Source organism: Macrotis lagotis, chromosome 4 (assembly GCF_037893015.1).
Source record: "Macrotis lagotis isolate mMagLag1 chromosome 4, bilby.v1.9.chrom.fasta, whole genome shotgun sequence".
Lineage (NCBI taxonomy): Eukaryota > Metazoa > Chordata > Mammalia > Peramelemorphia > Peramelidae > Macrotis > Macrotis lagotis.
This window is the reverse complement of record NC_133661.1, coordinates 229,048,623-229,073,275: the sequence shown is the minus strand read 5'-3', so window position 1 is coordinate 229,073,275 and position 24,653 is coordinate 229,048,623. Positions and strand designations below refer to the sequence as shown.

The 24,653-nt window shown below is 35.3% G+C and overlaps 1 protein-coding gene and 1 long non-coding RNA gene across 6 annotated transcripts in view; one reads left to right on the top strand and one right to left on the bottom strand.

Moving 5' to 3' along the window:
- Positions 1–390: 390 nt before the first annotated feature.
- The window catches only part of TTC8 (tetratricopeptide repeat domain 8), a 44,949-nt gene continuing 20,686 nt past the window's right edge, over positions 391–24,653 (top strand). The window contains exons 1-7 of one of the 5 annotated variants that reach the window (XM_074235546.1): positions 391–563; positions 9,128–9,157; positions 13,438–13,558; positions 14,174–14,237; positions 14,329–14,488; positions 14,690–14,779; positions 20,146–20,190. In XM_074235546.1, coding sequence (XP_074091647.1) covers positions 447–563; positions 9,128–9,157; positions 13,438–13,558; positions 14,174–14,237; positions 14,329–14,488; positions 14,690–14,779; positions 20,146–20,190 — 627 coding nt within the window. In that variant the 5' untranslated portion in view covers positions 391–446. Of the gene's footprint in view, positions 564–9,127; positions 9,158–13,437; positions 13,559–14,173; positions 14,238–14,328; positions 14,489–14,689; positions 14,780–20,145; positions 20,191–24,653 lie in introns of those variants that run through there. The other 4 variants (XM_074235549.1, XM_074235547.1, XM_074235550.1 and 1 more) reach the window with 4 other exon arrangements.
- LOC141522262 (uncharacterized) overlaps positions 3,121–24,653 on the bottom strand; it is a 36,851-nt gene continuing 15,318 nt past the window's right edge. The window contains exon 4 of the long non-coding RNA XR_012478174.1: positions 3,121–3,261. This is a non-coding gene — a long non-coding RNA (uncharacterized LOC141522262). The remainder of the gene's footprint in view (positions 3,262–24,653) is intronic.

The window sequence follows — 24,653 nt, the reverse complement described above, 5'->3', positions numbered from 1 at the left end:
CAGATTTACTGGTGGGAAGGCGCCAGAATGAGGAGGCTTGGCTGGGGTGCAGGAGGCCCAGCTGGCAGGGCTCGGGAGGGGAGGAGAAGTCCGGAGTGGCCCCAGCGCGCATGCCCCCGGCGAGGACCCCGGCAGCCCCAGGCAGCGAGGCGCGTTCCTTGGGTTGCTAGGCAACCGAACAAACCGAACACCCAGAACAGAGGTGTCTAAGTTACTGCCTTTCTGTTTTACTCCAATCTCAGACCCTCCCAAACATATCAAGAAGCGATCTTACACGTGCCCATGTCCTCCGTTATTACCCGAAGTCACATAAAGTGAGGCTGCAATCAGACCGGCGGGGCTTGCTCCTTTCTCTTTCCCTTCAGGCGCGGCACGGGTCGCCCCGCGCTCCGAGGCCCCCGCCGCCCGGCGTTGCCCGGCAGGAGTGGGACGCTCCCGGGGCGGCCATGGGCAGTTCGGAGATGGAGCCGCTGCTCCTGGCCTGGAGTTGCTTCAGGCGCAGGAAGTTCCAGCAGTGCGCCGATCTGTGCACGCAGGTGCTGGACAAAGCTCCTTACGACCAGGTACGCCGGCCTCCTGACCTGCATCCGGGGCCCGGGGCCCGGGGCGAGGGGGTCGCGGGGAGGGAGGGGCCGCCCCCGCCGCCCCAGCCGCTCCGGGCCACGTGAGGCTGGACCGGCGCCCGGGAGGGAGCCGGGGGCGGGCCTTGAACTTCCTCCTCGGCGACCACGTGTCGCGCCGTGCGCCGCGGCGGGCGTGCGGGCACAGGCAGAGTTTCAGAAGTCTCGGTGCCCTTCAGAACCCAGCGGACTTGCACGGAGGGTGTAAGAGGGCACTGGGACTTTTGGAAGTGTAGAGACACGCGCATTGATAGTCACCTGTTTCTGCTTTTGTCCACTTGTAGGATATAATGTAATAAATACAATAAATGGAATACAATATAATACAACATAATATAATATAAACCACATATCTCTACTTTTTTCTACTTGCATAATATAACAAATATGATACATATAATAATATAATATATAATATAACATCACATATTTCTACTTTTTTCTACTTGCATAATATAATATAATACATATTATAATATAATATAAGTCACATATTTCTACTTTTTTCTACTTGCATAATATAATAAATATAATACATATAATACACAATAATATCATATATCACATTTCTACATTTTTCTACTTGCATAATGTAATAAATATAATACATACAATATATATAGTATAATACAATGTAATATAATCACTTTTTTCTACTTGCATAATATAATACATGTAATATATACAATATATAATACAACATAATATAATGTAATATATAATATTCACATATTTCTACTTTTTTCCACTTGTAATGTGATATGATATATGATATGCTATGATGCGATGCAATACAATATAATATATTCACATATATCTACTTTTCCCCACTTGTGTAATATAATATAATATGATATTTACATATTTCTACTTTTGTCCACTTGTATAATGTAATATAATACACTTACACTTTTTGTATACACATGTATAGACACATGTGTATCTCTACCTGTATCTCCATAGACCTTGTGTAATGTTTACCTTCAAATGAATTATTCATCAGAGATTTTTAATTTTCATCTGGACCAGTGATTTAAATAGTTAAGGGAATCCCAAGGATGGAAACTCCTTATTTTTGGATGCTGATAAATGTTATTTGTGGTAAAGTAAAAGATACCCGCAGTTGAATGAATGAATGACTTTATTGAATACTTAATGTGTGTAAAACCCTGTGCTAGGTTGGAGGGGAGGGGGTTTACAAACAGAAAAGTCAGTCCCTGCTCTCAAGCAACTTAAATTGTAATGGAGGAAGACAGCACAATTGGAAGGTTTCAGCTGCAAGTTAGGTAGAAAAAAGTCCCTTGCAAAGCAGATGCTCATGCTTCTTTTTTTGATGGGATTTTCTTTGATACTATTAAATCATTTTCTGATGTTGAATTTTTGACAGTGCCAAGGACTTTGATGTCAAGACCTTTTTTTTGGGGGGGGTCATCTTTAATCTGTTTTAATTGCCAGGCTGTATATTCTAGGGGCTGTATATTCCAGGATGATGGCTCTAGATATTGTGCTGGAAATTATGCTATTGGGTTCAGAGTCCCCAGTTGGGTCTGAGGAGAAATAGTGGTCAAGGTGATAGTGGTGATTTAACTAGCCTCCTTTTTCTCCGTCAAGGTGCCTTGCCACTTCAGCCACATGGCTATTGATGGGAGATAGTTGACCCCTTTAACATAGAGTTTGCTTTTTTTCTGAATGATGGCTGTAGGGGCCCAACTGGAAGCTAGACAGATGGCCCTCGGGATATTGTCACTCCCAGGTTCTTGTGCTTATCTGTCTACATAGTTGCTTGCAGTAGTGAGGAAAGTGGGCTCCCTTCTTCACAATGAGGGCTACAGGGGTTGGGCTTGGAAGCGGGTCTGATGGTTTGGAGAACACTGTTGTTCCCAAGGCTACATTGGGTTGTCTCCTTTGGAGACTGAATGGTGGTAGTTTGACTTGCCTGGCACATACTGCCTTTTATTTCTCTTAGTGCTTTGATACTTCCATTGGACCTCAGAAGTTATAGGCCCCTCAGTAATGGGGAGCATCTTACAGGCTGGAGTCCCTGACAGTTCTTTCCAGTGGGATGTGCAAACTGTAAGAGAGCTTTGAAGGATGGGGTGCAGATGCATTTGTTTGACTGATCTGACACATGTGGCTTCCCTACTCAATTATTTCAAAAACTTATCCTTAGTAGGAAATATAAACTCTTATATTTAGTTCTTACATATGTGACCTCTTCGCAACTTTATTGAACATTACTCCTTCTTCCTCTGAGATTCAACCAGATTGGCCATCTCTCAGTTCTTCCTCAGTTTTCTTTTCTTGGCACCAGTCATTTCCTATGCTTGGAATAAACTCCCTCCAGCTCCTTCCTCCTTTCAAGGTAAAGCTCAAATATCTTCTTTTGCATGGAATTTTTCCTGACCCTCATCCACAACTGCTGGTTCCCTCCCTCCTAATCCATCTTGTCTTTTGCTATTTTGTATTTATTTCTCTTTATATAATATGTATTTTTACATGTACTTATTTTCTCTCTTGGCAGGCTTCAAGCTTTCAAGTAGTTATTATTTCATTCTTTATACTTTTACCTCCAGTGCTTCATCCCTAGTAGTGGCTCAGTAATACTTGTTGATTTATTAATGAATGATGAGTAAAAATTCACCTAGAAGGAAAGATAATATATAAGTATTTGGGATGATGGTGATGATGTTATACCATATTTACTATTAATAATAGTAGTTTCTTGTGACAACTCCTTTTCTCCCCTTGATTTGGAAATAAAGTTAAAGAGAGGTCAACTCTGTCAAGTCAACCACCATTAAGTACAATGTACATACACTGCTAAGGCCTGAGGCTATAGGAGCATAGATTCTATCAGGGGAGATAGCATGCGTGGATCTCTGAGTCATATTAAATATGGGTGTGTGTGTGTATTTTTTTTGAATCTTCAGGAATTTGTTAGCATGGATTCTTGAAAGCTATATAATTAGAGCACAAATTTAATCAACTTTGAGTACAGGCCAGGAACTGTATGCTTGTCATCTGAGATCCAGCCTAGCTCAAGTCAGGGGTGTTCCTTCATCAGGTTAGCCAAAGTTTTCAGCCACTGGAACTCATAAAATGACTATCCACCAGTATGCAGAAGGGTTGAAATCTCTTTTGGTTCAATCCATGCAGATAATATCTTTGCTGCATGGTTTTATTGAAAAGAATGTTGGATTTGTTGTCAGAGAACCTGAGTTTGAATCCAGGCTCTAGATTTTTGTAATAGTCTTCTTTTCAGTTGGTCTGCTGGTTTGAGGAATCTTCATTTCACTTTCTACTCAGCTGTCAAGGTGATTTTTCTAAAGCATGGGTCTTATTTGTCATTCCCCTTCTCAATAAGTGACTTCCTTTCACTTGCAAGATCAAATATGATGTTATCTCTATGTCATTTCCTTCTTGCCTCTTTAAGCTTCGTACATGTTCCTGTCTTCTCTCCATTTTTACTCTCTTCTTCTCTTGTTATTTCCCCCACTAGAAATGTGAGCTCCTTCAAGAAGTATTTACCTTTCTTTGTTTCTATATCGCTCTGAGCACAATTTCTAGCACTTGGTGAGTAGTTAATAAATACATATTGACTGACTCTATGACCTTGGTCAAGTCACTTGATCTCGAAGAAGTGCCCTCTAAAGTTCCAACTCAGCTTTAAATCTGTGATCTTAAGGCCCTTGAAACTCAAACTCTGTTTTGATTCTAGAAAGCCTCAAATCTGGGCTCCTTAGTATGTATGATGAATTATCAGATTTACTAATAGTTCCTTGGAAAGCAGAGAGAGCCTAAATCAGAGGGATAGAAAATAGAAAAAGAGGGAGCAAAGAATGAGGAGAAAGGAAGTATAGCTTTAGTTAGACTGGTGGGTGGGTATGGCTGGGTTGGGAGTGGAATTGGGGAGGGGGAGGAAGACATGCTTGAATGACAAATGAGGACCAAAACCAAGGAGAGGACACCCAAGTAGAATATCCCTGTGGTGCCAGTTTGGGTTGGGGAGAGATGGGGAGAGAATAATGACAGCTTTAGACCAAAGCCTATCAGGTTTCAAGGTTGAAATTTCATTGTTCTTATTACCTAATGGCTTTTTATTAATTACTGAGTCAGTGCACATTATTATTTTATTTGGTTAAAATCATGTTTATTTACCATGATTTTAAATGTAACTGAAAAAGTAGTTTGATGTAAATGCACAAAGGAAGAAATTTAAAAACCTTTTAAATAAGAAGATGACCTAGAGAAAACACTCTCTGCTGAGGCTTATGTTGATTATCCCGATTAGTTGTCTGATCTGATTACTGTTTTTTGTGTTCCATATGTTATATAGAAGGCTTGAAAATCAGTCCTGATTTTCTAGTTCTAATGTAATTAAGTAAAACTAGGTATAATTTATCTTAGATAATCTAAAAATTTTGATGCTTTGGATTTTAAATAAAAATCAGATCATTTTTAAAAGCCTGGGTTTATATCATAACTTTATTACTTACTACAAATATGACCTTGGGTAAATTGGTTCAGATCCCCTGGACTTCGTTTCCTCATAAAATGAGGGGTTTGGGCTTTTTTCTCCTTTCAGGTTTATATTGATGACTCTTCAGTTACTCACCTGGATGTACTTCTTTGATATCTCTTTGTTTTGACCTTGAAGTACTCTGTATTGTTTTGCAGCTGTCTTTACTTGCCCTTTCCTGTGTTATAATTCATTTCAGTAGACATTTATTTAACACCTATTATGTGCCAACCTCTGAAGAACTACAGACAAAAATAAAAGACTCCTAGAGCTAAAGAGGAGATGCAACATCTATATCAAGAAGGGGTGAGCTTTTTACACCCTGGAAATGCTACAAATCTTGACTCTATTTATTGCTTTGTTGACTGTCTAGAAAAATATGCTGTCTATATATTCTCTTCCCTGCCACCCCCAATAGGTAGTTCAACACTGACCCAAACACCCTCTTGCAAGTGCTTTAATTGGAAAAACGTAGAGGGAGAGAGGAGTAGCAAATGGGGAGTGTGGGATGGGGAAGAGGGTGGATCCTAGCCTGAGGTCTGAATCTTCAGCATCCTTCTTTCTTCATAAAGTACAATACTTTACAGAAGACCCTCTAACAATTTTTCAACTTTTTTAAGAGGAATTATTTGAAAAATCCACTATCAAAGGCTATTTCTCTCCAATAGAAGTGATAAATATCTAGTCATTCAAGTAAAATTTCATTGAGTCATAAAACATCTATTAGGTATAGTCCTACCATAAATACCAGACTGGCATGGTGCTAATCCTAGGAACACAAAGACAAAAACAACAGTTCTTGCCTTCAAGGAACTTACTTTCTCTTGGGAGAAAGGACACATTCACAGTTCTGTAAATACAAATTGTAAACAAAGCAGTTGGAGAGTGGGAGGAACAAAAACCTTTTTTACTCTTTGAGGCATTATAGATGTGGTGACAATTTAGAACTCGTTAATTTTGTGCACATTTTGTTTACATAGTATATCTTTTTTTAACTGTACTGTTATGTAATTATCTCATGTTAGCACTGTTACTATTAGTTTTTATATTGAATGTCAAAGGAAATAAGAACTGGAATGAGGATAATTATAGTGCCTACCTCAAGAGTTGTCAAATATTTGTTGAATTGGTTTCTCTTTGTTCTGACTTTATGACAGTTAACTGATTTCTGTATTCCTTTGCATTTCTGTAACTGAATTCAGAAATAACTGATCAGTAGCATAAGCAGTTAGTTTGGCAAACTCATTAGAACCAGGCTAAGTATTCATGGCAATTAAGAATTTCCAGGAGACACTTCTCAGTGGTATACACAATAATTTAAGAGCCAGGTGTATCCAGGGAGAGAAGAAGCTAACTGATCTGAATGGAAGATGATGTTGAATAATTAGTGGTTCTGAGGCAATAATGCTATGCTTTTTTTTACTATCAGTTTGCCTACTTTGAAGAAGATTCATAGGGGAATTTTAATTTTAGATGGAAGCTCATTTAGTTCTCTTAAAAGAATCTAATATATTTTGGTGTTATTCTGCATTAACACAGTAGTAGGTAGACCATCTTCTCAAATGGAAGTAATACTTTATAACTTTGCACTGGATTTTATGTTTTTTTAAAAGTACTTTCACATACGTCATTGCATTTAAAACTTATGTCAAACCTAAAATATTGGAACTTATCCCCATTTATCAAGGCCAGGGAGTGGGAAGAAGGTAAAAAAAGAATTTTCCCAAGGTTAAACCATTAGAAAATCCAGTCAGGACTAGAACCCAGGTTTTTTTGATGGCCCGGTTTTATGTTTTAGTTTAGTTTAGTGTTTTTTTTTCAAATATGCCTATATTATTTCCCATTAAATTGCCTCATACTCCATGGGAATTTCTTTATGGAGACTGATAGATTTTCTCGCAGAACAAAATTTTAAAAGAATATAGATTTGAAACACTGAAATATTAAATCCCCAACTCAACCATGCCTTCTTGTTCTGCATCCTACTGCTGACCCTGCTGAACAATGATGAAGAGCCAAGCAGGCTCCAGAGAATTCACTGACTGAGCTCCACCCAGTCTTCCCCCACCCACCATAAAGGAAAAGTTCTTTGGACATCCCCCAACCCCTCTTCTCACCTGCCTCAATAGATTAAAGACATTGTTAAGCATAAAAACAGTACTCAATACCAGTGGGTTTCTTGGTGAGCTACTGGAGAAAGATTCATCCTGACCAGAATGAAATAATGGCTTAAGGAAAAAACCAAACAGACAATGGAAATGGACTTTGGAATTTCCAGAATTATGCCCTGTTCTGCCTTTCCTGTATCCCTACTCTCTATTTTCCTCACTACTTCTTCTATGTTTCACCCATCATGCTTATGCATTTTTGTAAGCAGATCGTGACTTTTTTTGCTCACTTTTCATGTCTTTATTTCTTTCCTTATAAACATTAGATTAGTTTGGGCAACCATGTGGCTCAGTGGATAGAGGGCTGGGCCTGAGGAAGGCCTGAATTCAAATCTAGCCTCAGATACTTACTAGATGTGTCATCCTGGGCAGGTCACTTAACCTCTACTTCAGGATTCCCATTTATAAAATGGGAATAATAATAATAATAATAATAATAATAATAATAATAATAATAATAATAATAATAACACCTACCTCTCCAAATTGTGAAGAGAATCAAAGGAGATAATGTTTGCAGAGCTCTTAGAAGAGTGTCTGGTATAGAAAGGGCTATATAAATATTGACTACTACTATTAATATTATTATATTATTATTATTATTACTGACTTGTTTACTTTGTTACTGTTTTCTCATCTCTTTAAGTTCTCCTCTATTTCATCTTATCTATTCCTCCCTGTTTATTCTCTAGAATAGAGCTAGGGATATTGAAGAGAGGATCCAGGCCTGGGTACTTGATTGCCATGAAGGTCCCTTCCATTTTCAAGATAGAGCTCATCCACATATGTTATATCCTCTAACTTCTATTACTTCTTCTGCCTTTTAGATTCTGTCTTTATTTTTTGCCTTCCTCAATTACTATACCTTCTTAGTTTTATTTAGTAAATAGCAACTTTGGCAAGGAGACACAAGAATTAATTGCACATTTCCTTTGTAGATATAATTAACCGCATATTGGAATTAGTTTATATGTATGTATGTATATGTGTGTGTGTGTGTGTGTGTGTGTGTGTGTGTGTGACTTTTTCTTCTTTAGCTTATTAGGTTCTAGGAGACAGAAATAATTTCTTCCAGTTATCTGTAATTCCCCACAACATCTAATAAAATATACCACCCTTTGTACTGAGTTTTCAGTAAGCAGCGATCACTACAGATATGTGAATGGAAAGTTTTTTTTAAGTGAACGTCTTTCTACTGAATCAAAATGATTAAAAACATAAATATCTGAGAGTACCAAGATACAGAAGAGCCAACAATGACATGCTCTTTATATAAGTTTCATAGAACAGTGTTATAATTGCAGAATTTTTGTAAACAAGTTTGGTTTCCAAAGCAAAATTACAAAATATTATGCATTTCTTTTTACTATAAGACATACTTCTTTATCATTGACTAATATACCATTTGTAATAAAATGATTAATCATTTTTAAGATTTATTTAGTAGCTCAAGTCTGAATGTTTAGTTCCTATTAACAATGTCTTTAGATAACTATCTCATAGATATTTAAAATTATTTTTAATTTTCTGTATAGTACTGTCTCCTTTAATAATAAGTTGCATATACCTTCTTGGACATCCTGTGAAAACCTAGATTCAGGACTGTGATAATTTGCTAACCATAGATAGAATTTAGCAGATATTAGTTTTATTTGAAGCTGCAGAGTATAGAGAAAAGGTATTTGGATTTTTGAGTTGTCAATTTTAAATTGTTTTCACTTTTGTTGTTTTACCATTAATACTTTGGCATTTTTTTATTTTTTGAGGGGAAAGAAGGTTTATTTCTTAAAACTATTTACTACCTTTTTAATGCTTTCCAGGAACCTGATTCTGATGTGCCAGTGTCTCAGGTAAAGGTTTTTGATAGTTGCAAGCTTTCTTAGTTGGAGACTACCTTATTGCTAATTTTCTAGATATAGATGTAGTTTAGATCAATGTGTTGCTTGCCTACATAGAGTGTTTTGATATTAGCTAAACTTATGAAACATTATTTATGTTTATAAGTAAAAGAATCAGATTGAAAAATTGTGCTTATGAATATCATCAATTATTTAATATAATTTAAATTTTAAGATCTGATCTTGGAGGACTGAGGGAAACATTTAAAGGACATTCAAAACCAAAAAAGAAATACCAGTGCCAAAATTGGTGCTTTCATGGTACCAAGGGATCTTCTTTGAGTAGTACAGCAGGATCTCATATTCTGGACTGGTGGATAGAGAACTATTAACAACCTAGCCAGTTCAGGCTGAGAAAGAAGGAAGCACGATTATTCATATTACTGCTAAGCAAAAGCTGTATTGATCAGGAAAGCTCCCAAATTAGGTCACTAGTAAATTAGGTGATAATGACGCTATCATGAGCTTGGGTGTTGTAAAATGTTTCTTCTGAGAGAATTTTTTCATTATCGGCTGAGTGAACTTTTTATGTGTTTAGCCCATCTTTAAGGTAGTATCCATAATGATCTTTATGAGGGCTATGGAGCAGAATAAAATGAAGCATGTTATCTTAGATGGATAACATGTATTTTCTGACCACCCTTAATTTTGACTGATGTTAATCAATGAATGGGAAAAAAACAATGTGTTAGTATTTTTGGACCCTATAATATACTAGTTATTTTAAGAAGTCTCTAGGGTATAAATGACATTGTTTATTTCATTGTAAAATTTAATACAGATTTAATACAGTCTTCACAAAGGTCTTTTATACTTCAGAATTTAGTCAACAAGTTATAGTTGTGATAAATAATAAGTAGCATTTGAAAATTTAAGAGCTCAAAAACTTTACAAAGACTTGTTTGCGAAGGCACTGTCTGTGGTGATACATTTTGTTCTTTTACTATAAGTCTAAACCTATTAGTAGTGATATGAAAAAAAAGAAATGGAACAAAATTGAATCTATTTTTATTTTGCTGCTGAATTTGATAAATGTTGAATTGCTAATCATACACTTGAAGTTTTTTCTCCCTGCACTTAAAAATATGTTCAAAGGAACTGATGATTTGCAGTCCAGCTTATTTACCCTGAATATGTCTTGAAGTATCTTTAGAATTCCTCAGAGTTTGAAGTTTAAACTTTGAAACAGTGTTGACTGTTACCTATCTTCATCATGGGTAAATCAGAACCTATATTCTTTTAAATAGTTGGTCAAACAATTTTTTTTACGTTATTAATAGAATACTTGGAGTGAGTAACCTAGAAGGTAGCTCAAGATAGACTTTTTAAAAAACATTTTTTTTCAAGTTCACTATAAAATTCTCTTGAACCTATCAGAGCTGAATAAATACTAGTGTCTATGCAAAAGTTTTTCTAGTATATTTTTTACATGAAGAAGAATCTATCAATTGACATTTTAAAAATCTGGCCTAAATTAGTCACATGATCCCATCTATGCCCATGTCCTGTATAAAATACTTTATCATTGGTTTATGTGTAAGACTAATTTAAGAAAAGCATTCATCCTATTTATGTCATATAACAAATATGTGATCTCCTTTTCTATGAGGTTTACAGTTTCGAGATAAGGCAATTATTACTTTGATCCATTTTTGTTTGAAGCATATGCTTTGTTTAAAAAGCATATTTACCACAAAGAATCTTATTACCACAAAAGGTAAAAAAAAATTAGTCATTATTTTTCTGGAATTTCATTAGTAGATTTTTTAACTATAGCATTGCTAGTTAATGTAGTATGCTCTCAAACCAATCAGTAGGTGAATGTGATGGTATCTTGTTTCTTAGGTAAGGAAATTATTGATAAAATGATTACTCATTTAAATGGGAGAAAATACTTACTTTTTTCTCATTCCTTCAAAAAAGTTATTGTTATCATTATGTACAGTGACAGATAACTGTTTTCCTGTGTAACTTGTAGCCACAATATTTCATAGAACCTATTCTAATAACTGTATTGACCACTCTTTCAGAAGCTAATGTTATCACTTTTTATTTTTATTAAATGCTAGCGACTATTTGAGGCCATTTATGTTCATGCTTCTTTGCAATGGATATATTTGTTTTTGATCATGATCATAATTGAACCTCTTGGCTTAAAGGCTGAAGTTTTAGAAGCTATGAAATAATTTCTGGCTTGTCTTCAACATTAAAACCGGCAAACAAGAATATTAGAAGCCATGAAACAATATTTGGTTTGTTGCCGACATAAAATGCTGTATTTTTTTTTTAAGCCAAGAATCAGTCTTCCATCTGCTATTTTGATTAAAATCCCAAGAATTGTTACCATTGCCACAAGCAATTCTTTGAATGCAAGCTGATGTTTAATCAAGCAAGGACATGTTATTTTCAAGGTCATTTTTGGTTAGGATGAAAACAAGCAAGTATTTTCTTTTTTCTAAAACACCAGTACAAATTTAAAGAATTGAATTTTGTTGTTTTAATAGATTATAGTTCTATAAGCTTCTGAAATGAAAAATAAAATTTTTGCCTTTTAGGAAAAAGACTTTGTAGCAAGAATAATATTGAAATCAAAACTAACATAGATTTATGCACATTACAAGAAAGCCCTCAATGAATTCTTGATTATGCTATTAGAGAAAAGTCATGGGGTAAAGAATTCAAATGTAATTTATGTTTTTTCTTAATATTTTTATTCAAGTTTGTAGATTTTCCTGCTTAAATTATGTTAGGATTATTAGATTATGGCAATCTTTTGAACAAAAAACCCCAATAGTAGTGGTAGGAGGTTACTTGAATATGGAGACAGGGACAAATCAGATTAAAATTAAAATTTGCCAAGAGCTTTTTCTTGGTCTACTATGGAAGGGGACAGAGGAGGGCATCTGTTGTTTAATGGAAAGAGAACTGAATTACTTTAGCCACTAATTAGCAGTTGCCTTGGGAAGTCACTTCTCAATGCTTCCATTTCCTCATCCATAAAATGGGGATAATATTATTTGCACTTAGTACTTCATAAACCCCTTCATAGGGTTGATGTAAGGATCCAGTGAGAAAATTTAGGAAGAGCAAAGATATCACTAGTTCCTCTGTAAGTGAATGCCACCTGTGCAGACTTTGAACCCCATTGTCAGTCTTAACCAATATGAATCACAACCTATATCTTCTGATACTCTTAGTTGGTCTTAAGTTATGGTTGTTAAAAATAAAAACCAAAACCATCACTTGCTGACGAATGCTTTGCTATCTAGCCTCTCTAAATTTAGCAAAGTGGTCTTTGGTTAGCAGGCTCCCATGAGAAGCTTTTCTATCTTAGCAGGACATTCTACAGTCTGTCTACAAGAGGCAGGTTCTTCTTTTCCCTGCTATGAGGCCTCACAATAATCAGTGACACAGTGGAAAAGCAATATTAGAGGTTATTCAATTATAAAAAGAAGTAGTTGGCTCTTTAATCTAAAAAATGTCAAGGTTTATAGTCAGCAGGACCCAACACTCAAAATAAAGTGGTAAAGATATTCTCTAGGTTAAAATCTTCATTGTTTTTCCCATTTTAAAATTCAACTATTTGTATTCCAAAACAACTAATTTTGTTTTGATTGGGAGCTAAGGTAGTAAATTGAGAAAAACAGTGCCCCAAAGAAGAGAAAGCTCAGGAATTGCCCTAAAGTGCTGCACATAATCCACACCTCAATTAATTTGCTTTTAGATTGTTCTTCAAAAATTTCCTCTCTTTTGGGGTGGTTAGGTGGCAGTGGATAGAGCACTGGCCCTGGAGTCAGGGGTACCTGAGTTCAAATGCGGCTTCAGATACTTAATAATTACCTAGCTGTGTGGCCCTGGGCAAGCCACTTAACCCCATTGGCCTTGCAAAAAAAAAAAAACAACCTAAAAAAATATTTTCCCTCTTTTAACTACCTAAAGAAGAAAATTGCCTCTGTGATTTCTGTTCTATTGATTCCTGGGGCATCACTCTATTTACTGTTTCTGTGACCAAAAATTTCCTTAATTTTTTGTATTTTCTATTTCTATTTTGTATTTTGATATATAATTTTCACCAGTTCTTATATATCTGTGTCCATCAATTTGATAAGAAATCCAAACATAAGGAGTTGTTACACATGAAAGTCTTTTCAATGACTAGGTTTCATAAGCTCTTCTAGCTTGCCAGTGCTATTTAATATACAAGTTTTTGTTTAATCCATGATTTTTTTTAGGCAGCTTGGATTTTAAAAACAAGAGCACTAACAGAAATGGTGTATATAGATGAAATTGATGTAGATCAAGAAGGAATTGCAGAGATGGTCCTTGATGAAAATGCCATTGCTCAAGTTGCTCGTAAGTAATTGTTAGGATTTTGGAACTGTAACTCCTTTATTTTACAGATAATGAAGCCAAGGTTCAGAGAATGAGATTAAGTTGCCTAGTAATCCATGCTGCAGTGAGGTAAATCCTCATTTCAGAATCTAAACCCATCCCTTTGGACTTTGAGACTGGAGTTCTAAACTACCTTCCTTACATGCTTAATAAAACATAATGTGAAGCATAATGTAATTGTAAACAAATCTATACTATGCCTGAGTCTAGATATGTGTATTTTCCACATTATTCAGGAAGATAATTTGAGGTAGATGATAGATTTAGCATGGTATTCCAGAGGGTGGGGTCTGAGTTTTTTTGTTTGGGTTGGCACATAGTAGGCACCTAATAAATATTCAATGATTGAATTCATTCCCTGCTAGATTGTATACTATTTAATTGTACTTTCTGAGGAAGGGAGCTTGAATTATTAAAATAAATTGAACTATGATTATAAAAACCATTTCACAATTTCTCAGTTATTGAACAATATATTTTAGTCATGTCATGTTTCTTCTGTCATATGCTTATATCTTAGCAAGGAATATATTAGAAAATTTTTAGATTCTCAATTATAAACTTCTTATCTATTAGGGCCTGGGACATCTCTGAAGCTCACTGGAGCCAGTCCAATGGGAGGGCCTAGTCCAGCTGTCAGGTACATCTTTTATTTTTCATTATCTTCTGATATCTTTCTCAAAATTATGTCCACTGATTTTCCTTACTCTAACAATTTTCTATACTCACAGGCCGATTACACAAACTGGAAGACCGATTACAGGTTTTGTCCGGCCTGGCACACAGAGTGGAAGGCCTGGCACTATGGAACAAGCTATTAGGACACCTAGAACTGGATACACTGCTCACCCTATTACGAGCTCTTCTGGAAGATATGTCAGACTGGGAACGGTAAATAACTCTGCCACTATCACTGTGTTGCAAAATAAAAGTAACTTTTTATGTGATTAATATACTCTATGTCACTGTTAGATTTCTGAAGGTGATTTTTGCTTACCTATTCTGGCTTTAAAAGTTTTACTTTAATTATATTCAGTTGTATTTTTGAAGTAAAGGCTTCAGATTACTTATTTTAGAATTCTTTTCTCTTAGGCATCAATGCTTACAAATCCTGATGGACCTTTTATAAATTTATCTAGACTGAATTTAGCTAAATATGCTCAAAAACCAAAATTCGCAAAGGTATGTGAATTTTTATTTTGTTTTTTGCATCATCCTTTCTAAATCTCACTGTTAGGATTTTAGTTTAAAGCTGAAAGTCACTACATTGCATTTTAAAGGTAATGATTTTGACCAAAGATTAATCCAGGGGATTTCAGACTAATGTAGGTACCTATAAGATGCAAAACTCTGGATCTTATCAACTTAATTCATTACTAATTTTTCTTTAAATAATGAATCTTAGCTTCTAAATAGAAAACACATTTTTTTCCCCCCCCCTTTTCTCAGAATTTCTTTGTCTGATTCTCTCAAAGAAGCATTATATGTACACTCTAATCTGAGTTTGATTTTTAAATCCCATGACAGCTTTATAATCCAAATTTCCACAGCAGTTTATTATTATCTTCTTTCTGAGAAATACAATATATATATATATATATACGATATATATATTTTTATGGAAAAACTACTCAGTCCTTAAGAGTCTTTATGTCATTTAAGACAAGTTGTTCTTAAAGTGTCACAAATAAATCTTATTACAATGGCATGAAGGTATAAAGGACTTAGTTTGAAGACAAGGCACTTCTTATCTGTATTTGTAGTTACCTGTAGAATTAGATTTTTTCAATTTACTTAGAATTGAATCAGTAAAATTAAGAAAATCCAGGAAAACTGACCAAATTGGAAGAATTTTTCCAAATATTACATGAATTCAGAAACCTTTAGCCCTAAATAATAATACCTCGAACTCCAGATTAGAAACAACAAGAGTAAAGAATCAACCTGACGTGACTAGATTTTTTTTTTTTAGATTTTTGCAAGGCAGATGGGGTTAAGTAACTTGCCCAAGGCCACACAGCTAGGTAATTATTAAGTGTCTGAGGCTGGATTTGAACTCAGGTACTCCTGACTCCTGGGCCAGTGCTCTATCCACTGCACCACCTAGCCGCCCCCTAGTCTAGTAAACTTTGAACCAGGATTGGGGAATAGGGAGGAGGAATGAAGAAATCAAAAATGATCCTGTCTACTATGGAGATTACTAAAATAAGTTCAGAAGGAATAAGAAAAAAATAATTCTTTTTTTTCATAGGACTTGACCATCTGCTGTTGCCTACAGGAGATGCTTGTCATCAAGTTATTAGCCCCTTTCATTCAAGACAGTAATACTTAGATTGTATGCAATTATTGTGAGTTAGGATTGGAACTTAAATTAGAAAGTATTTTTCTTGAAGCCATGGTTTTCTCTTCTGTTAGCAGTCAGAAGTGCCTACAAGTTGACAAGCTCTTAAGAAAGTATATGAACATTAGTTGTTAGGATCAAAGTAATATCATGATCAGTTTTTTCCTACTGTTCATTGTTACATTATTGAAAATAATCAATGAATAATTAATTATCTCTGAAAATAGCTTAACTCTGGACTGTATTTTCTATCATTAATATCTAGTAAAATCTATTTATAAACAACTATTTCCATACACACACACACACACACACACACACACACACACACACACACACAATGAAAGGCAGCTTGCCATAGTGTTGGACTTCTTAACAGGAGAATGACATGCTTTAGGAACATCATAAAACATTAAAAATTGTGTCATAGATGAATTGGAATAGGAAGAGACCCAGAAGAGGACGCCAAGTAGAGATTATTGTAGTATGCTGAAGGGTAAAGCTAGAAATGATGAGGGCCTGCACCAGGCAGGTGTTTTGGGAGTGGACAGAAGGGGATGTAGACAAGAAGTGCTGCAGAGGAGAAAAGCAAGTCTTGTTTGGTAATTGAAAACTCAGGATAAAGGAAGGTTAAGGTTGACTCAGATTATGAACTTGGGGATTTGGAAGGATGATGCACCCTAAATAGTGAAAGGGAAGTTAGGAAGATTACTGGGAAAAAAATGTTTTAAGAAAAAAAACTCAACCTCTATAACCTTTTTCTTTAACAAAAAGCTTGAGAAGTGATCTAGAAATAACTTGGGAAATAGATTAAAACCTTGTTCCACTCGTTGGCTGGTATCAGTTGACTAAACCCTGTGGAAGGAGCTCATTTCTGTTAGAATTTAGTGTGAGCTGAGCACAGTAGCCAGAGAAGTACTATGTGGGACATAAGCTAGGCAGCTTCTGCCCAGAGGAATGCAAACTCAAAATAGGGTAGTATAAGAGCCTAGTAGAAAGGAACTGAGTTCATTTCAATTACATTAAATTGGTGTCATTTTCCTTGAATTTTTAATCTAAACATCATATTAGTTGGCTTTGTCTAGATAAGATCATTGAGGTTTTGTTTGCCTTTGTGTCTTTATAGAAGTAGAATGTTCCAAAAAACCATCATATGAAGGAATAGGTCCCCCATCTCTTTGAGACATTCAGATAAGTTAGCCAGGTTGACTTGGTAGCTACATTTAATGAAGTCAAGCTTTCAGTGACAAATGGGCAGCTCCTCTCTGTACTAAAGAGTTGGGAATGAAATTTTTGAATAATTTCTTAATAGCATTTTAAAAAAATAAAGACAGATAGTACTGTACCTGAACTATAAAGTCTTCTTCAGCCATCCCTATTTTTCATGAAAAGTTACTCCTATTGACTTTTTTTTTGGCAAGGCAATGGGGTTAGGTGACTTGCCCAAGGTCACACAGCTAGGTAATCATTATGTGTTTGAGGTGACATTTGAACTCAGGTCCTCCTGACTCCTGGGCCAGTGCTCTATTGACTGCACCACCTCACTAGCCTCCTGATGATTTCTTAAGATAATACATATAATTTGATTCCTATTGCTTTTTTTGGTGAGTTAACAAATATTTACTAATGTAATTATATTCCTAAGAAGTTAAAAATGTGCAATAGATCTTTTGTAAAAATGTGTTTCCGTATTAGTACAATAACTTTATAGAGGCACTAGATTTATTTGGAATATTAAAAAATAATGTTATGATCAACTTCCATATTGTCACCCAGTTTTGTGATGGAGTCATTACATCCAATCAGTTGCCCAGTCTTGTCAGTCTACCTCTCCAGTGTCTCTCCAATCCGTTCCGTTCCCTCTGGCTACTACTATATGGCTGCTACCCTAGTTCAGGTATTCATTTCCTCACTTCTGAGGGCAGCTAGTTGGAGCAGTGGATAGAGCACTGGCCTTGGATTCGGGAAGACAGGAGTTTGAATCTGGCCTCAGATACTTGTCATGTACTAGCTGTGTGACTTTGGTCAAGTCACTTAACCCTGATTGCTTCCCATCCAGAGTAATCTCCAGTGGTCCTGATTCATATCCTTCCAGTGGACCCAGATGGCTTTGGAGGAGAAGGTGACTTAGTACAGCCCATCTTCACTCAAATCCAGTTTATGTGCTTGTCATGGCATCATTTCCCTGATTTCATGGTCTTTTTTATTTTTTATTTTTTTGAGAATGAAGGACAAACATCATCCTTACTCCTGGACTACTGAAGTAGCCACTTAATTGGTCTTTCCCTTCTCAAGTCCTTCTTCCATACTTTTGCCAAAATAGTCTTTTTTTTAGATTTTTTTTTTGCAAGGCAAATGGGATTAAGTGGCTTGCCCAAGGCCACACAGCTAGGTAATGTCTGAGACTGGATTTGAACCCAGGTATTCCTGACTCCAGGGCCAGTGTTTTATCCACTGCGCCACTTAGCTGCCCCCAAAATAGTCTTAAAGCACAAATCAGCTCTACTCAGTAATCTTTACTTGTTCCCTTTACCCCCAGGTAAAGGAGAAGCACATATCTTGCATCTGAACTTTTTTTTTTTTTTTTTTTTAGGTTTTTGCAAGGCAGTGGAGTTGAGTGGCTTGCCCAAGACCACACAGCTGGGTAATTATTAAGTGGCTGAGGCTAGATTTGAACTCAGGTGCTCCTGACTCCAGGGCCGGTGCTCTATCCACTGCACCACCTAGCTGTCCCAAGATCTGAATTAAAAAAAAAAAATTTAGGGGGCAGCTAGGTGGCGCAGTGAATAGAGCACTGGCCCTGTAGTCAGAAGGACCTGAGTTCAAATGTGGCCTCAGACACTTAATTACCTAGCTGTGTGACCTTGGGCAAGTCACTCAGTCCCATTGCCTTGCACAAACTAAAAAAAAATTATAACTGTGTTTTGGTATAACTGAATCCTTTGTAATCCTATGTATTTTATGTATTTTAAAAACATGTTCATAGGCTATGCTGAAAGGATGATGTTGTGCTAAATAGTGATAGTGTCCATGTCCAAAAGTGTCCATGAGAAAGCACAAGTTAAGAAGTCCTGATTAGGATAAGATAAAATTCTTTGATTTGACCCCCCACATCCTGGTTCTAGCTTCTCTCTCTCTCTCTCTCTCTCTCTCTCTAGACATTTCAACCACAGACATTGCTATATTCCATCACAAAGTAGCTTCCTTTGTCAAACTCTCTATTTCATTTCTTTCCTTCATGCTTTTGAACAAACTGTTCAAAATATTTCTCATTCTTTCTCTTGTCACCTCTGCTTCTTGGAATCCTTATCTTCCTCTACGACTGCTCATGTCTACCTCTCTTGGAAAGTCAAAGTCTTCCCTATCTCATCTAGTTGTAAATAAGAAACACTTGGTAAATATTTGTTGAATTAAGTTAAACATTTTTTCAGAATGGATAGGTTAAGGGAAGTTGGGGGGTCCATTGATTATTCTGGGTTATAGTTATTATTAAATCTCCTATATACACATACTGAGTTTCAAAGGATACAGTAAAAAAGATATCAATCAATCAACATACATCAAATAATCAACATACATTTATTAAATGCTTACTTTTTGTCAGGCACTGGCAAGACTCTGGAGATACAAATAGATATTTCAACTATTCTGAATAAAATAGCATCTTCCTTTGATTCATAAGGAACTGAAATACCTGGCAGTGAGTCGAAGTCATAACAATTAATTGTAGAGCAAAAATATTAAACAGAGCATCCATGGCCTAACCAGCTTAAAATGTAATTAAGATATATTTAGTAAAATGAATAAAAATAAAATTGAGCATAAAATAATGTCAGTATGTGGTTTTCTAAGTCAATATGAAAAGTTTCGTGACCCCATTTCTCTTTGAGTTTGCTGCCTCTGTAGTGGTGTTCCTAACTCATTTGTCTCTTGCTCATGAAAGTCTAGAACATGGGGGGGGCAGAAATTTAATCAACTGAACTTTATTGTTTGGATTTTGGGTAAATTAAAATTAGCTACGTAATAGAAATATTTAGCCATGTGTGACTATGAAAGAGAAGAACTTTCTATAAATATCAGATTGTTAAGACTATGTTGTTATTTTGGTTCAATCCATGCCTTGTCAGAGTAGCTTTTGAATCTTAATAGAGTAACTTTTTGTTACAAAAGAAGATTCAACAGTGAATTTAATATTTTCTCTTAATAGGCTTTGTTTGAATACATCTTCCATCATGAAAACGATGTTAAGAATGTAAGTTTTTGATTTCTACTATTTTCTTATACTATAGTTCTTCAATTTTTAATTGGATTTTAAATTTATTAAATATTATATTTCTCAATTGATGGAAGTTGTTAATAATTCACCAGGTGCAAATATTTTCAAAACTACTGACAACTTTAGATAAGAAATGCAACATAAATATGGTAGTATTAGTATTTTTAAATTCCTAGCATATAACATTAGTATCTAAACAGTATACATGTAAAAATTCTTAAAACTTCACAGATGCGCAAGAGGTACTGATTATTGTCAATGTGATTTTTATTTGGAAGATATTTTCATTTTAAGTAATAAAGGATGGACTGTATGTGAGAGCAAAAGTGAAAGATGGGAATTTATTTTTAGTTAACAAGCAGTGAGACAATGAGAAGAAAATGTTAATTCATATTTTATTTGGTCTGTATTTTAATATAGCTATCTTGCCTATCTTTATTTCTTAATATTTTCTTAGCACATTTACAGTTGTGTGGATATGACTTATTGGATCACATTGTCTCTTAATTAAAACTCATTTTGAATTTGCATATAGTAATTAAAATTCAAAAGTAGAGAATAAATTTTAACTTTATGAGCTCTATCAAATGAAATGTAACTAATTTTGCACAGTGTCTCAAAATGTCAGCTTTTGTTTAATTTTCTCATTCATTAGAAAAAAACATTTCACATTAATATGTGCATATGTGTACATGCACACACATACACATTAATGAATATCTGAATCTATCAGCACTTGGTAACTAAGCACCTACCAGAGAGACTATAAATGTCAGTACAGGGTACATTCTCTGTCTTTATGGAGCTTATAGGTAAGAAATAGAATCAAAGCTGGCATGCATGAAATGTGTAGGAAACATTAATTGGCAAACCATATGGTAGTGATTGTATAGCAACCATGGGGGAATTTTAGAGGCCATTGCTGTGGCTGGACTAGTGAACTGTGAGCTGGTACGTGAAATGAATTGAAAAGAGGGAAAAGTTTATTCTCTAAAATGAGAGATGAAAGCATTCTAGGTAGAGAAATAATATGATGCAGTTAGGAATTCTGTCTATATAGCACGTGTGTGTGTGTGTGTGGTGTGTGTGTGTGTGTGTGTATATGTATGTATGTATAGCTCGTTTGAGATTCATACAAACCTTCTCTGGTGAATAGTGCAGATAGTATTATCCGGAGCTTTTTTTTTTTAAACCAGACCTGTGATTTCATAAGTGTACAGCATTTAGTACTTGCTCTGCAGCTTACAGTCTGAAAGGATTCCTAAAGGCATTGACACACAGTCTTCTATGGCAAGACTTGAACTCAGGTCTTTATGACTCCAAGATCAGCATTTTACAGATGAGGAAAATGATAGTCTTTTGGCGTCATCATGGCCAACAGGGGGCAAAACCTGGATTTGAACTTAGATTCAAATTCAAAATCCAGTGATTTGTTAACTCTACCATAACTAGTTCAGTGTATTCAGTAAAGAGATTAGATCTAAGCTAGGCAGAGACTTTGTACTGGAAAATACAGAAATTTAAATTAAGATCTGGATAAATAGAGTAGGCTCATATTATGGAAGAAGACCTTGAAAGTTGGGAGCAGCATCTAAACGATAAAATAGGCTAGTAGAGAACTACTGTAGGCTTTTGATTTGAAGAATTGCAAAATATTTTAAAAAGAATTATTTAGAAAGATAGCCCCAGGGGGCTGCTAGGTGGCATAGTGGATAAAGCACCGGCCTTGGAATCAGGAGTACCTGAGTTCAAATCTGGTCTCAGACACTTAATAATTACCTAGCTGTGTGGCCTTGGGCAAGCCACTTAACTCCATTTGCCTTGCAAAAACCTTAAAAAAAAAAAAGATAGCCCCAGGACAATTTCTGGGGCTTGGGAGAACTAAGACAAATCATATATACTATGTATTCCTTCACATTCTTCCAGCACACATCAAGGGCAGCCTTGATCACTGATAGTCAAGAGTGTAGACATTAGGAACTACCATACCTAAGAAGTGTTGTAGGGGAAATGAAGTGGATAGAGAAGAGTTGACCTAAAAGGGCTACTTTCTGCCAGAAAAGCTGGCACTGATGCTAGCTGTATGGGGGGGGGGGTAAAGGAAGAACCTTGTTGCTAGGCAGCCAGCATCAGTGCCATCCTCATTTTCTTAGTGATAGTCTGTCTATACAATGTTTTAAAAAACAGAAAAACTCAGAGAAGTAGATTTGGGAGTTATCCCACATGGATAAAATAATGAAAAAAAAACTTTAGTAATGAATAAAATCATTGAGGTAAGTGAACAAAGAGAGAAGAGAGGGCTGAGAGAAGTAGCCAGGAAACCATGCATTTTTCTGAATAAAGCAAAATTACTTACATATATAATCATATCAATGAAATATCATTATTAATGAAATATCATTAAGCTTTCAGTTCCATTGTATATATTTGATTACTTATTTTAAAAAAAGTACATATAACTATTTTAAAAATTAGGACAAGTTTCTGATTTTCAAGTTAGAATGATTGAGTATGATAAGGGAATGTTATTTCTTTGAAAATGTACTCAGTCCCTTAATAATTAATGGATTTGGGGTGGCTAGGTGGCGTAATGGATAAAGCACTGGCCTTGGAGTCAGGAGTACCTGGGTTCAAATCTGGTCTCAGACACTTAATATTTACCTAGCTGTGTGGCCTTGGGCAAGCCACTTAACCCCATTTGCCTTGCAAAAACCTAAAAAAAAATAATAATTAATGGTTTGTGTTATGAGGATATTTCTGGATATCTTGGATAGAATTCATAGTTGTTGAGAAGCAGCAGCTGTATTAATGAACATGTTTATATATTAATGAATATGTGTGTGTCTGTACATATATTTTATATGAACACACACATACATATATATATATAGCTATATAGATACATATATATATGTACTCTATATAGATATATAGAGTACTTCCAAAGAATATATGTACTTTAAAGATCCAAAGCACTCACTTTGTAGTATTAATGAATTTTAGACTTTGTGTTCATATATTTTATATATGAGCTTATAATTGCTTTTTCCTGTTTGTCAATATTGGGTTTTTAAATTCCAAATTTTCATTGAAGAAGTAGAGGCATTTGAGCTCAGACATTAAGAGCTTTACAGCTAGGATTCTTAGTGCTAGCTGAAATCTTTTCGTAGGGCAAGAAGGTGAGGAAATGTATGAACTTTGAATGGGAAGCCAGACTGAAGAAAGTAGTTAGTTGGGGAAAAAGAAAATCAGTTATATATATTTCCTAATAAACTACTATTTAAAAATTGAATAAAGAGTCATATGAGGAATGTCACATACCAAGAAGCTGCTGATTTCTCTATATTTCAGACACCAGGGTGATACAGAAAAAAATTTCCATGGGAAACAAAAGCTGCCATGTGCATTATTTCATATCTGATTTCCTTTTGTAACTCTCTTTTAGTATCCAGCTTGCCGATTGCATATAGTGGGCTCTTAATCAATGTCTGTTTGAATGAGTGGTATACCACAATAGAAGGAACATTGGATTTAGATTTGAAAACCTGGGTTTGAATCCAGTTTCTTCATGTCCTAGCTATATGGCTATGCAGAGACGACTGAGCCCAATTAGTCCACATCTCTAAGGTCCCTTCTTGTTCTAAACCTTTGCTTCTATGATCCTCTCTGAACCTTATCTATAAAATGGTGGCATTATCTATAAAATGATTATCTCACAGAGTCATATGAAGAAAATACTTTTTAATCATTCAACTGATATGCAAATGTTAACTAATACTTTTTCATTGTAAACATTATATAAATAATAAAATTATATTTGAATATTCTAGAGATGGATTAATATTTTTGAAGTAAATTCTTTAATACTGTATCTGAAAGATATTCTCTAATCATGTTTTTAAATAATATGCTTTCTAAAGAAAGCATCTTAGAATGCTAATAAGGCCTTAATATGAAACTTCATGAATCTTTTACCTATATCCCAGAAAAGAGGTAAAAATTACATAACATCAGACCAAATGATGATACAGAAATCCAGTGGAAATTTAACGGTTTTCATCCATACCAAGTCTGCCAGGAGACACAGAAAGCAGCTCTGACACATCAGAAGAAGGCAAATTCAGGAAGTCAAATTAATGTGAGGAATTTAAGGACAACAGGCCTGAAAATTTAACATGTTGTAGTTAAGCCTTTTTTTCATAACTGTCACAACTATCCTAAACCTGAAGCTAAGGAATAGAAATAGTCTGGCTATAAGTTATTAGTATTATGGGAAGATTTGTACATCTTGACATTTCAAATGGCTTATGAGGTGATAGGAAAAAATCTAAAGGTTACAGCTAATAATTTTTTAAAAAGTAAATTTGTATTGGACCCAGAAATGTTTGGTATTATTAGCACTGATATTTTGGAATAGCCTTTGCCATTTTAAAATGATC